The 14,393-nt window shown below is 39.1% G+C and overlaps 1 protein-coding gene across 1 annotated transcript in view; it reads left to right on the top strand.

Annotated features, from left to right (window-relative positions):
- Positions 1–1,375: 1,375 nt before the first annotated feature.
- LOC110971129 (E3 ubiquitin-protein ligase rnf213-alpha-like) overlaps positions 1,376–14,393 on the top strand; it is a 39,049-nt gene continuing 26,031 nt past the window's right edge. The window contains exons 1-8 of the mRNA XM_051947648.1: positions 1,376–1,408; positions 1,813–3,058; positions 3,403–3,587; positions 3,703–3,858; positions 4,140–7,706; positions 8,409–8,539; positions 8,775–8,870; positions 9,221–9,227. Of these exons, the coding sequence (XP_051803608.1) occupies positions 1,376–1,408; positions 1,813–3,058; positions 3,403–3,587; positions 3,703–3,858; positions 4,140–7,706; positions 8,409–8,539; positions 8,775–8,870; positions 9,221–9,227 (5,421 nt within the window). The remainder of the gene's footprint in view (positions 1,409–1,812; positions 3,059–3,402; positions 3,588–3,702; positions 3,859–4,139; positions 7,707–8,408; positions 8,540–8,774; positions 8,871–9,220; positions 9,228–14,393) is intronic.

Below are 14,393 nucleotides of genomic sequence, written 5' to 3'. Positions count from 1 at the left end.
TCATGCACCCCCAACTCAAATAGACACTGCAGTTAAACTTTGTTTCCAAACTTTTGGGTCACCCTGTACATATTTAGTGTTGTAGATTAGTTTGGTCTTGATAAAATACTAAAATAATCAGAAAATTAGAATGAAATTGAAATATTTAACTTTGACAGAACATCCAACTTCAACACATTGTTTAAAAGTGTGTGTGTTTTTTCAGAATGAAGCCAACTTCAAGTCAAACAGCCTGAATTACATTGATGATTCCTTCATATGTGCGAAAAATATTCTGGAAGACATTAGAGAGGATCGCCAGAATTGCCTTCAAGCACTCAGTCAAAGTGAAGAGTTTGTCCATTGGGTTACAAAAGAACTTGAAGGTACATTACAATCTGTTTTTGTAATCTAGATTAAATACAGCATTTCACCACAGCTAAAGAAAACTTGTAATTGCAGACATCAATGAGCTGAAAGTTTTTGTTGACCTGGCATCCATCTCCGCTGGAGAAAATGACATGGATGTGGATCGAGTGGCCTGTTTTCATGATGCTGTCCTTGGTTACTCGTCCATGCTCTATGGGCTGAAGCAAGACTGTAATTTTGAGGAGTTCAAGCATGCTTTGTCTAAACTGTGGAAAGCACTTGAAAATGACAAAAAGATACCAGAGAAGCTGGTGAGATTTCCTGTCACATCACATCATACCATAACTAACATTAACTGATGTTACTACTATAATTGAATCACAATCAGACAAAATAACTCTGTTGTCATAACTGGTCTAAAACTAATTATTTGAAAGAGAAATAAAGATTAATTCACCATCTAAATATTTGTACTATATAGTTATAAATTTATTAATGTACAACTACAGAAAGAAATGTTTTATTAGATTAAAATATAGTGAAATGGCAGTATAAACATACTGTTTCCAGCATGAGATATTTTGTAAGTGACTGTTTCCAAAATACCAATATGGTTACATGGCTCATCCTCACCTTCATCACTAGTGGAAGGGGTTACATACTTTACAGTTGTGTCTGTTATTAGTTGTGTCTGTTCAGGGATTATTTTAGGAAGCACAACACACAAAAACTTTAAGCCCCCTAAAAAGGTATAATGTGGGTAACTTTTGTAAACAGTAAAACTTGAACTTCCTCTGGTTGTTATCACTGTAGCTTGCAAAATTTCCAGTCAATTCACTGTTGATTTTTTTTGTACTGGGCATGTGTGAATGCAACAAAAACATGATAATTAAGTTGACTTACATTGGATGACTAATTTCAGCGAGATACAGCACGCCATCTGGAATGGTTAAAGACTGTGAGAGAAAACCAAGGATCCGTTGAATTTTCATCTCTATCCCTGGCTACCTCCATCAATGAGAGGGGCATGTATACCATCAAGGCCCAAAACCAGACAAGGGTATGTTGAATGAGTTACATGAAGTAAATGCTTAAATTGAAAAGAATTGAAGAGCTAGTGTCACACTGATAGGAACAAGCAGCTGTTTTAGGGTCTTTGGACTCAAGCATGCAACTATGATCATCATTTTGAGATTTTCCTTTGCAGCTCAGTTTAGAGAATTCCTTGATGCTGCAAATTCATAATGGACTTGACAAAACCATGACATGTACCTATGAGGATCTGAAGGAGTTGCAAAATAAGCTAATGCTGATGTCTGGAAGACAACAAAATCATAATGAAGTAGAACGCTTCGCTGAGGTAATGTATATTTAAATCTGTTCCTGTAACATTATGAAATGTTTAATAGAGTTCATGTATATGTTTTTACATACCCTATAATCTCACATCTTTTTTATATGTAGGTGTTTGACAACGTCCAAAGACTTGCCAAAGCATTTGTAGACCTTTATGCTGCTGGGAACCCACTCTTTAGGTGTTGGGAAGCTAGGATTTTTTGCAAAACTCAGAGTGACCCATGCATCATTATGGAAATCAACTTTTGCAAGACCCTGTATCACATACCTGTACATGGAAGTCTCATTGAACAGCTGACATCACTGTCCAAGAAGTTGGAGTTTTTTCTCTGTGATTGGCAAAGGTTTATGGACAAGCAAAGATCTGATCACTACTACTTAAATTACTTCACAGCAGAACAAATATTCTATCTTTGCAGTGTTTTAACTTCAACAAATATGAATACAGAAATAGAGGACAAAGCATTGATGATGCTGTCTTTCATCAAACCAAACTGCACAACATCTGATGTCAGGAGTACATGGAGAAGGTTTCACAATCAATATCAACCTGGCAAAAGGGAAAATGAAGACAGTGATTTGTCTACAGCCAGTGTTCAGCATTTTCTACCTGATGACCCAGCAGAAGAGGCAGATCAGAGCATTGATTTGAAAAAACTGGAAGACTTGTGGAATGACTACATGAAGAATGAAGGAATATTTTTCCATGACCTTTTGGACATAAGGAGTTTAGGGGGTCTGTTAGAACTGATGACTGTCACAGAAAACCCATGTCAGAATGAATTGGAAGAACCAATGCTGTCAGAGACAAAAGACAGTTCACTGAGAAGGAAGCTCCCCAAAGGCCTTTTGTCAAAACAGCCTAATCTCCTAATCTGCCCACACAATGATGTCTTAACTTCTTGCATCTCCTTGTACATGACCAGTGACTATGAACCACTGCCAAGTTACGACGAGGTTCTCTTGTGTACCCCTGCAACGTCTTGTGAGCAAGTAGAACTTTTCCTGAGGAGATGCCTGACACCAGGTGACACTGGCAAGAAGATTTACACGATGCTTTGGGCAGACCAACTTACCTATGATGTTAGCTGTGCAATGGAGAAATGTTTTCAGAAGCTGCAGTCCCTATTGCAATGTGATTACAGGCTGGTGATCTTTTGCAGCTCAGACAGGGAGCACACTTACATTCCTACTGCATTCAGTCAGTTCAAAAGAAACTTTGTGCCACAAGAGCCATTGGAACGCATCCAGAAGTACTTGTCCAGGCATTACACTGTCACATCAGATCACAAGAATGCTGTGTTCAAAGGTGGCCATTCTGTTGGTATTGTTGCTTCCAGTCGTGCGGGAGTAGGTGAGTCCTAAATATACAGTAGATTTTCTTTACTTACTTCTAATTTACTCTCTGTGCCAATGATATATAACAGAACTGGGCTGATAGCTTGCCCACAAAACCAACTTTAACCAACTTGCATAAAAGTTTCAGTTTAGTACTAAGAATCTGAAGATCATCTGTTTATCTAATTTTATTGAACATCCAAACAGTTTTTTCATATATTTAATTAGGAGGGCTATTAGGCAGATTTCTTAAAGCACTGGTGTGCTAAAGCAATTCTTGTAGTGACTGACACTTTTTTTTACAGCTTTGGTTCATGCAGTTGTTTATGCAATTGATAGATAGTTATTCATCCATTGCAGGGAAGTCATTGTATGTCCAAAGACTGTATGAGAAGTTGGAGGGAAGTGTTGAACAAGGAACTGCATTTATGAAGTGCATCCGACTAACAGAACACGAGGTTGATGACCACAAGATTCTCCAGTCTTTGTATGACACACCAAAACAAAAAGATGTCAAGGTGTTTCACTTTGATGTCACATCCTCGGTAGGCATTATATAAGGTGTAAATGCTGAAAATGCTTTAATTTCTCTAACCATGTTTTCACAGAATCTCTAAGTTGGCCAAGATGTTTTCTAATAATACAACTTCTGGTTTCCAGGTGCAAAAAGGTTTGAATGAATTCTTATTCAAGCTTTTCTTTCTGGGGTACCTGATGGATTCAGATGGACAGATGTATCACTGCAGTCACAAACACTTGTATGTTGTTGAGTTACTGGAATCCATAAAAGATCAGACCAAATATGCTGCCAGATCGGTAAGTGGACATTTGCCGTTTTGTACACTTAAATGAAATTATGCCACACAGCTCTGTTGGTTTAATTTTTTAATTGCTGATGTTGTTGTGTTCCTGTCCAGTAAAATGTTTAGATAAAACAGATAAGCAAGTACAGCATACAACTACATCCTATTAAAATCTTAGCATTTTGTTTTAGCTGTACACAGAATAAATATAATTGACTTGGTGTGGTTTATAGCAATTGTTGAGAGGATGGGCTTGACTGAATGATTCAAAATTTGTGTGTACAGGGACGAAAGGAAAACTTTGCCTTCTCAGATGTTTTCCCAAAGGTGTTTTGTCGTCCACCAAAAGAAGTTATGGCATTGGAGATGCGGAGAGAGGAACGTTCAAACATGGAGCATGATGACCCTCTCATGGATGATGAATGTTTCAGAAGTGAAGCTTATCAAAGACCATACCAGTACCTCACACGGTTTCACAACAATGACAATCTCGACAACTTCAATTACCAAGGTGTTGAAGGAACACATGCGGAGTGTCTTCAGATATTCTTGCTCTACTGTGGCATAATGGACCCATCGTGGGCGGAGCTACGTAACTTTGTCTGGTTTCTTAATCTTCAGTTGCAAGACTGCGAGAATTCAGTCTTTTGCAACTCTGAGTTTGTTGGAGACACTCTCCATGGGTTCAAAAACTTTGTGGTTAAGTTCATGATCTTGATGTCCAAAGACTTTGCAACCCCATCACTAAGCATCACTGACCAGAGCCCAGGGAGGCAACAAATTGACATCGGTGAGCTCAACGAAAAAGACTTGGCTCCATTCCTCATTAGGAAAAGATGGGAATCGAAGCCACATCCATACATCTTTTTCAATGATGACCACACATCCATGACATTCATTGGATTTCACTTGAGGCTCAATGACCGGAATGGAGTTGATGCCATAAATCCATTGACGAAAGAAGTGATACAGGAAAACATCATGACCCAAGAGCTGTACACTGGCTTAAAGCTTCAGAGAGTCCCTTTTAATATGGACTTTGATCAGCTTCCTCGAGCTGACAAGATTGAGCATCTCTGCAGTGTGCTTGGCATCAAGTGGCCAACAGATCCTGATGAAACATATGAACTGACCACAGACAATATCCTCAAAATGATGGCAATTCATATGAGGTTTAGATGTGGCATCCCAGTTATCATAATGGGAGAAACAGGATGTGGGAAGACGAGGCTCATAAAGTTTATGTGTGAATTGAGAAGATGTGGAGCGCCGGCAGAAAACTTGAAGCTGGTCAAGGTTCATGGAGGGACTACATCAGATATGATCTATGAGAAAGTGAAGGAAGCTGAAACTCTTGCAAGAACCAATACAGAAAAACACCAATTTGACTCTGTTCTATTCTTTGATGAGGCAAACACCACAGAAGCCATTAGCAGCATTAAGGAGATCCTTTGTGATAAGTCAGTGCAGGGACAAGAGCTTGGCTCTGAAACAGGGCTACAGGTTATTGCTGCATGCAACCCTTACAGAAAACATACAGACAAAATGATTGAGAGGTTGGAAGCATCTGGACTGGGTTACCGAGTCCGGGCTCAAGACGCTGAAGACAGACTTGGCTCCATCCCTCTCCGCCAGCTTGTGTATCGTGTTCATGTGTTACCACCCAGCATGATACCTCTTGTTTGGGATTTTGGGCAACTCAATGACTCAACAGAGCAAATGTACATTGAACAAATCGTCTTAAGACAGGCAAAGAGCAGCTTGATAAACAAGCGCTATATTCCAACCATAACGCAAGTGTTATCGTCATCACAAAGGTTCATGAGGGAGAAGAAAGATGAATGCAGCTTTGTCAGCTTGAGGGATGTAGAACGCTGCATGCAAGTATTTGTGTGGTTCCACAAAAATCACCACATGTTTGCTCATGATCTCCAACACTTTCTTCAGCAGTCTCAGAGGAAAAGAAAAAAGTCACAGTTTTCACCTGCAAGTGACAGAGTGATCTGGTCACTCTTGATGGCCACTGGAGTGTGCTATCAGTCCTGCTTGGAGAGCAAAGGCCAGTATCAGAGAACTATCAGCCAATTTTTTCCTCGTGAGTACAATCCACAGAGAATACAACAGGAAATCCAACTCATGCAGGACCTTCTACTCAGTGGTGTACCCATGGGTAAGACAATAGCCAGAAACGAGGCTTTAAAAGAGAACTTTTTCATGATGGTGATCTGTATTGAGCTAAGAATCCCCCTGTTTATTGTTGGAAAACCAGGGAGCTCCAAATCGCTTTCGAAAACACTAGTTGCAGATGCAATGCAGGGCCCTACATCACATTCAGACCTCTACAAGAGGCTAAAGCAGATACATCTGGTGTCTTTCCAGTGCAGCCCTCATTCAACTTCTGAAGGAATCATTAACACATTCAAGCAATGTGCACGCTTTCAAGAAAGCAAAAACTTGGATGAATACATCTCGGTAGTTGTTCTTGATGAGATTGGACTGGCTGAGGATTCCCCAAAAATGCCACTGAAAGCGTTGCACCCATTGCTGGAAGAAGGCTGTGTTGATGATGAGCCACAACCTCATAAAAGAGTTGGGTTCATTGGAATTTCCAACTGGGCTCTAGACCCTGCCAAGATGAATCGGGGAATTTTTGTATCCCGTGGTGATCTTAATCAGCAAGAGCTCATCAAAAGTGCCAAAGGGATTTGCTCATCTGACGACAAGGTTCTTGAAAAGATCAAGGACCTCTTTGAACCCTTTGCAAATGCATATATGACAGTATGCGAAGAAGCCAAAGGATTTTTCGGTCTGCGGGATTTCTACAGTCTGATAAAAATGGTATTTTCAATTACCAAAATGTCTAACGAGTGTCCTACTGCAGATCAAATCACTGGAGCAGTCCTGAGAAACTTCAGCGGAAAAGATGATGTGAATGTGATTGACATCTTCAGCAAAGAGCTCAGAGATGTTTTTGCCAACGCCACCATCACTACCATTGATATGGTTGAGCAAAGCATCTTTCCAGCTTCCCAAACGGAGGAAAGTCGCTACCTTTTAATCCTCACCAAAAACTATGCAGCTCTTCAGATTCTCCAGCAAATTTTCTACTCTCGTGAAATCCATCCAGAGGTGATCTTTGGGTCTAGTTTTCCAAAGGATCAGGAGTACACGCAGATTTGTAGGAACATCAATCGTATCAAGGTGTGCATGGAAACTGGACAGACAGTTGTGCTTCTGAACCTTCAGAATCTGTATGAAAGTCTGTATGATGCTCTCAATCAATACTATGTGACACTAGGTGGTCAAAAGTATGTTGATCTTGGATTAGGAACACATCGTGTGAAATGCAGAGTTCACCCAGACTTCAGGCTCATCGTCATTGAAGAAAAAGAAGTGGTCTACGAGCAGTTTCCAATCCCACTGATTAACAGAATGGAGAAACACTACCTTGACATCAGCACTGTCTTAAAAAGTGAACAGAAGGACATTGCCAAACAACTCAAGGAATGGGTCAATGATTTTGTCTCTTTGAGCAGTCAAGACTCCACAAAACAGAAGTATGTTCCAAATGATGTCTTCATTGGCTACCATTCGGACACATGCTCCTCTGTGGTCCTGCAAGTAACAGAGACTCGAAGCAATGACACAGATGCGCAGGTCAAACTTGGCAAAGCCAAAGACATTCTGCTCAGCTGTGCCACTCCTGACTCAGTTGTCCGTTTGGGTAAATCCAAACTGCCAGATGAGGAAAGAGAACATTTAATCAAAGAATATGTTAAAGAGACGATGCACAGCTCACTGGGAGACTACATTGTCTATCACACACATCAGTTGGACCAGTCAAGCTTCTTCCTTACTGAGGTAATTTTTTTTACTAAGTTATCAAATATTACATTGAAAAAACATCCCCTCTAGTATTGCATCATTATTACGGCTCGATATTGGACATATGCCCTGCATTTTTGTCGCCATATATTTTTCATTCTTAGTTTAACAGAAAAAAAAGTCAACCTTCATCACTTTCAAAAATTTTTGGTTTATGGTTTTGGTGCCTGGCTTCCAGAGTTAAGGACTCATCAGTTAGCACTGACAATCCATAGTCACAGAAAGATAACAGTTTATTCAGACATAGGACATGCATTTTGTTGTACTAGGCACAACCCAACATTTTCTTATTCAACAAGCTCTTGTTCATGCCATCCCTACCAACACTTGCATGTTTAAGTTAGCCCTAGATTGTCTACTTTGTTCTTCCTAAATCTTCTTATGGGAAGTGGAAATAGCAGACTGGCATTTTTCTGGTTTTATATTAAGTCCTATTTTAAATTAATAAAGGGCTGTTTAAAATTTCATGATGAACAAGCAAATGACAAAAGCAAAACTGAGATGCAAAAAGGTAATGAAAATAATGTCTACTGTACAAAAAAATCAAGCTGTTGTGGTATACATTATAAATTACACACAATCACACATAATGCAATAATTTGTAAATGGCCTTTTTTGCAACTGATAAAACTGAGCAATGTTTTTACATTTTATTGTTATTGTTTTCCTGTTTTTAAGGTTACTACATTTTCCAGACTACTGACTTCAGCTGACACTCAACAACTGCAGAATGTGATAGAGATTGATGCTATCAAGCTGTTGTCACTGCAACAGTTTGACACTGAGTACTCATTCCTCAAGAAAATCAGGTATATAAATACAGTATAACAAGTATTACACCGCTATGCAGGTGCTCATTTCAATCCATAACTTTGTCCTTCTCTTTCATTGAATTCTTCTGAGGATAATGATATAAATGGTCATGTCAGGAATCAGACTGATTAGATATATGGGACTAAATACAGTCATGTGATCATTCTCATATATACAAATATATATATGACTGTACATGTATTCATTGTCATGATTATGTCTCTGTCTTAGGGAATTTCTTGGCTCAACACGTGCAGACAAAGTGCTCATTATCCAAACCGAGTATGATGAAGACTTCCACAGAAGGAATATTCTGTCGTCAGCCAAGTGAGTTTAAATACTTTCTTTTACATAATTTGCTGACATTATTACTGCTGCAAATGAATGCGGTGTAGGTAATGTGATGATCGTAGTTGGTTTGTCTGTCTGCCTGTACACAACATTACTCAAAAGCGGATTAATGAATTTGGATGAAATTTTTAGGGAAAGTCAGAAATGACACAAAGACCAATTGATTAGATTTTGGCAGTGATGCAGATTATATTCTGGATCCACAATTTTTTTTAAAGATTTCTGTATCATTGTGAGATAGCGGCACCGGCGTAACAGTGACGACATAGCAGGACCGGCATAATAGTAACAATGATTGTGATCCTACTACAAATCGACCTCTGCAGACTTATTGTGACTTATCTGTCGGAAATGATACAAGGAATGAACAGCCTTGGTGGAGGTCTAGGCTCTCTGAGTGCTTTTCTTGTTGCAATTGTTCTGATTTGTTCTTTTTTTCTTTTACTTGTGCCTAATGTTTGGAATTCTTAGATATTCATGCATCAACGAAATCAAGAAGTGTGACACTACTGACAATGCAAGAACATTTGTGTACTTTGTCACCAAACTTCCTCGAATGGAGGGTGGGACCTCCTATGTCGGCTTTCAAGGCGGTTAGTATTTCTGTTATTCACACAGCTACGACTTATCAACTCTGTCACAACATGCTATAAAGCACAAAATGACACAAAGTGCAACACATGGTGCTGCACTCTAAGAGTAACAGTAAAAATGAACAGTTTCAGTAAACTGCAGTAAACTGCCCAAATATGGGCCGCTGAACGATCTGCATAAGCATTTTTTCAAAATTCACAGAAGCTGCAAACGCGATTATAGAAACACTATACAACCATGGAAAGCTTAGATTCTCATGAATCCGCCGGTATAAACCACTTTCAGATGTGATTGCCACAGTGGGTAATATAAACACATTTCTCCAACAAACAACAAAACATTTAAAGGGCAGAACTCACCTTTGGACACTCTTTTACTGGTCAAAGATGAAAATAATCCACAAAAACTGGCCAGAATCCAAGCTTAGGCATCCAGACAAAACTAGCAAGTATAATATTTTTTCCAAAACATGTCTTGAAATAAGTAAATAATCCACAAATAGCTCGGCTCCGTGCGCGCGCACGCGGTGCATGGTGGCGCTGCGTATTTCATATTCACTGTATTTCTGTCCATATTTTTATACAGCATACATCCACGTTGTTTTGCAGTTAAAATGGCGGCTGAACTCTATCCTTTTGGTTTACATCGCATTTCAACCAATCAAGTGACTCTGGTTTGCCTCCCAGGCCTAAACAGCCAACCGTCGCCGAGACTGATGGATCTGGACCTACCTCATTTCGTCAGTAAATTCTGAGCAAATCACGTCGGAGGAAACGTTTGACTGACAGGGCTTGTAGCCAATGAACCTGCTGAATAGCAGGATATAAATAGAACCTCTGCCAGCAGGGTTGTGTGACTTTTCACACCTCCGCTCCCGGGCTGCAGCTGCAGCCTGTCTGTGTCCCTCCCAGTCTCTGTGTCTGATCCACACTGGAGCTGCTCTGAAGCGCTTTTTTTTTAGTTCTTTATGACTTTTGGAGTGAAAATAATGTGAAAACGGGCTGAAAAACGAACATATACCATTTTTGCCCAGGGTATGCAGAGGGTGTACAGTGGGTGTCCAGAATTGACAGCACCTGGCCATAGCAGTACAAATACATGTGTGAAACACTCATTTCTTGTAGTATTGCTCTGAAATTTTGACCTGAACTATGCAAGACACCAGGCTGTTGCCTTTTTGTGTTTTCAAGCTCTCACAGTGCTGCCACACTAATTTTCTGGTGTTTTATTAGGGAAAAAATTTAGGCGAAAATAAAATTCATCCTAATTCAGTGTTTTCCAACATAAAATACTCTGTGCCAGTAGCACCTAGAGTAATTCTGACTGCACTGAGTGAAAATTCAGGTTGTCAGCTTTCAAAGGAGACCACAACAATGCATGTACTCCAAACAGTTCAAGAACAGCATTCAATTTACTTTCCATACATCTTCAGTAGAAATTTCAGGCGAAAATTGACTACAAATTTGGGTCTTTCTTAATCTGACTTTTTCAGGTCCTTGGAGGTCTGTTCACATTGATGATGTCAGAAGATCAAAGGAATTTGTTTTTGATGTTCACTGCTTGAAAAATCAACGCATAAGTGATCTTTTTGAAGATCCACCTGAGGGTAACATATCAAATCTTTTTTTGCTACAGAATATTATCTAAATAAAGCAAATAAATTCACATGTTCTCTCTCTTTTAAAGCCATGGAGACAGAGGACTACACTGGTTTGCCACAAAATGATGACTCTGCTGTAAGTGTTATTTATTATATCCATACATTTGGAACATGGAAAAATAAGAGGATTTGGACTTCTGGCCAATCCAGATAACCAACGTACAATACACCAGTCTCTAATAAATTAATAGAAATGTAAACATTATTTCTTTTACTTTTGTTGCCTGCTTGGGCAGTATTTTTTAATTAGAGATGACAGGTATATCTAGCATATCAAGCAAACATACCTAAGAATAAATCAAACATCAAGGGCCAGTGATGACAGCGATAATAGCTAGTTTGGTCAGTGTGACAAATCATGAGACAACAGTTCACAAATTTGGGAACGACATGAGAAACCCTAACTCATAACCCTAACCTTTATGATATGTAACTTAGATAATTGATGTTAAAATGATTTCACCACATTAATCTTGATGTCTTCTATTTTTGCATATTTCTCACACTTAAATGTTCCAGATCATCAAAATAAAATTTACATCGTTTTATTAGACAAAGATAAACCACAAAACACAAAATGCAGTTTTTAAATGATGATTTCTTAAAAACCTGTATCACCACTGTGAAAAAATAATTGCCCCCCCTAAACCTAATGGCTGGTTAGGCCACACTTGTCAGCAACAACTGCAGTTAAATGTTTGCAATCATTTGTGATCAGTCTTTTACATCTCCATGGAAGAATTCTGGAGCACTCTTCTCTGCAGAATAGCCACATTAGATGGTTTTTCAATCATGAACTGCTCTTTTAAGGTCTTGCCACAGGCGCTGAATTGTATTCAGTCCAGACTTTGACTTGGCCACTCCCAGACCTTTCTTGAGCCAATCAGAGGTGGATTTGTTTATGAACTTTAGGTCATTGTTTTGCTTCGTAAACCATTAATGCTTGAGGTTTAAGTCATGAACTGATAGGTGGATATTCTCCAGGAAGATTTTCTGATAGAGAGTAGAATTCATGGCTCCATCAATTTGTCGTCGAGGTCCTGTGGAAGAAAATCAGCCCCAAACCGTGACACTACCACCACAATGTTTCACTGCTGGTATGATTTTCTTCTTGTGGAATGCAGTATTAGCTTTACACCAGATGTAACGGGATGCATGTCCGCAAATTTCCACCTCTGACTCATCAGTCCACAGGATGTTATCCCAAAAGTCTTGGGTCTCATCCAGACATTTTCATGCAAATGCCAGATGAACCTTTATGGGGGTTTTTTGGTCAGCAGTAGTTTGCACCTTGCTACTCTCCAATGGATGCCATTTTTTCCCAGTGTCTTCCTTGTTGTGGAGTCATGTAGTCGGACCTTAACTGAGGCCAGTGAAGCCTGTAATTCTTTTGATGTTGGATTGGTTTCTTTTGTGACCTCCTTCATTAGATATTGACACGCTCTTGGACAAATTTTGGTTAGCTGGTCAATCCTGGAAAGGTTCACTACTGTTCCACATTTTTCCATTTGTGCATAGTATCTCTCACTGTGGTTCTCTGGAGTCCCAGAGCCTCAGCAATGACTTTGTAACTCTTTCCACACTGATGAATGTCAGTGACTTAATTTTAATAATAATAATAATGGATCAGATTTATATAGCGCTTTTTTGGGCACTCAAAGCGCTTCACAATGGATCCATTATTCATTCACTCACATATTCTCACTCTGGTGGTGGTAAGCTACATTTGTAGCCACAGTTGCCCTGGGGCAGATTGACAGACTAATTTTGCATCTGTTCTTCACTCACTTTAAAACGTAACATCATGTGCTGCTTTTTGAGATCCCTTAGCTATGTGTCATATGAATTTGGTCATTTGGTGGATTGGTAGCTGAAGGGGCAATTATTTTTCCAATAGAACAAGGTGGAGCTGGAAAGCATTTGTCCTTCAATACATGAAGTCATCATTTAAAACTACATTTTGTTTTTTCTTGGGTTATCTCTGTCTTACATTAAAGTAGTGTGATGATCTGAAGCATTTAAATATGTGAAAGATGCAAATATAGAAGATTTCTGTAAGGAGCCAAATACTTTTTCACAGCACTGTATATGAAGTCAGTATGAGAAGGTACCCTGACTCAGACATGAAAATTAAAAAGATCTATCCACAGAGGAGACTGTTCAGTGTTTTGGGATGTAAATTGTGACTTCAGCAGCGTTTTCACTACTTGTCATTTTTTATCAAAAATGATGCCCTTTTTGTTTTCATTCTAATTTAGATCCTATTCTGAGATATGCAAATCATCAGAAATCATTGGTAAATGGTAAAATGCCTCAAAAATTTTGAATTTAATTTTAGCCTACATTTATTCATCGACTGAACAAATTCTTACATCCCACAGTGGGAGGTGCTCCTCTAAGAATATTTTCTGTATTCAAATGCTGAACTGGTGTCGATCTATTCAATATATTGTTTCAGGTTTTAGGAGAAGTGTTTGGCACGACTGATTTGGTGAGAAGCTGTGTGCAGAGTGCAGTGAGCATGCTGAGGGATGCAGAGGACAGCGGAGAGTTCAGCACGAAGAGAGTTGAGAATCTGCTTACACTTCTGGATGAAAATCAGACACAAGGTTAGAAAAGGAGTCACTGATTTGGTTTCAGGCTGTTTTTTACACACCCATAGTGTAGGTCTGTAAAACATAACTAAAGTAATCTTAATGAAAAAAATTCTAGTAAGAGAAATTTGTTTTTAAGGTGCTTTTGTGAACATTCTGAGGAAGCGTCTCCGCTGGTTGTTAGAGGACTATGAGGCCAACGTCCCCAATCCAAGAAGTTGGGTTCTAAATGAGGCATCTAATGTCAATGCACTTCAAGAAGGGGGGACATTCCTGTAAGCTTCTCCTTTTTTTTTTTTTTTGAACCACCTACTGTACTGGTCTGCATAGCAATTTCTTTGCTGTATTTGTATGTCGTTTTTATTTGACATTAATTCATCACTTATTTATACATATTTTTCTGTACTGTAAAATACACTGCATAGCTTTCAACTCAGATGACGTTTCTATCATTTTTTAATAGCTGACAGCAAATGTCAAGTTGATTGTAAGAAATTTTCATGAATATTTCGTACAGACACACACTATGGAGGAAAATCCAAGCAGTTGTTACTCCACTTCTAGCCAACTTGGTCTCGGTCATTGACCGAGATTGCAATTTGGACCTGCTGCTGGATGATTGGGATGACATCAAGAACCTGTGGCTCAAGA

This window comes from Acanthochromis polyacanthus, chromosome 4, assembly GCF_021347895.1.
Source record: "Acanthochromis polyacanthus isolate Apoly-LR-REF ecotype Palm Island chromosome 4, KAUST_Apoly_ChrSc, whole genome shotgun sequence".
NCBI lineage: Eukaryota > Metazoa > Chordata > Actinopteri > Pomacentridae > Acanthochromis > Acanthochromis polyacanthus.
Note: the sequence above shows the minus strand (reverse complement) of the source record. Positions and strands in the feature narration are given on the sequence as shown.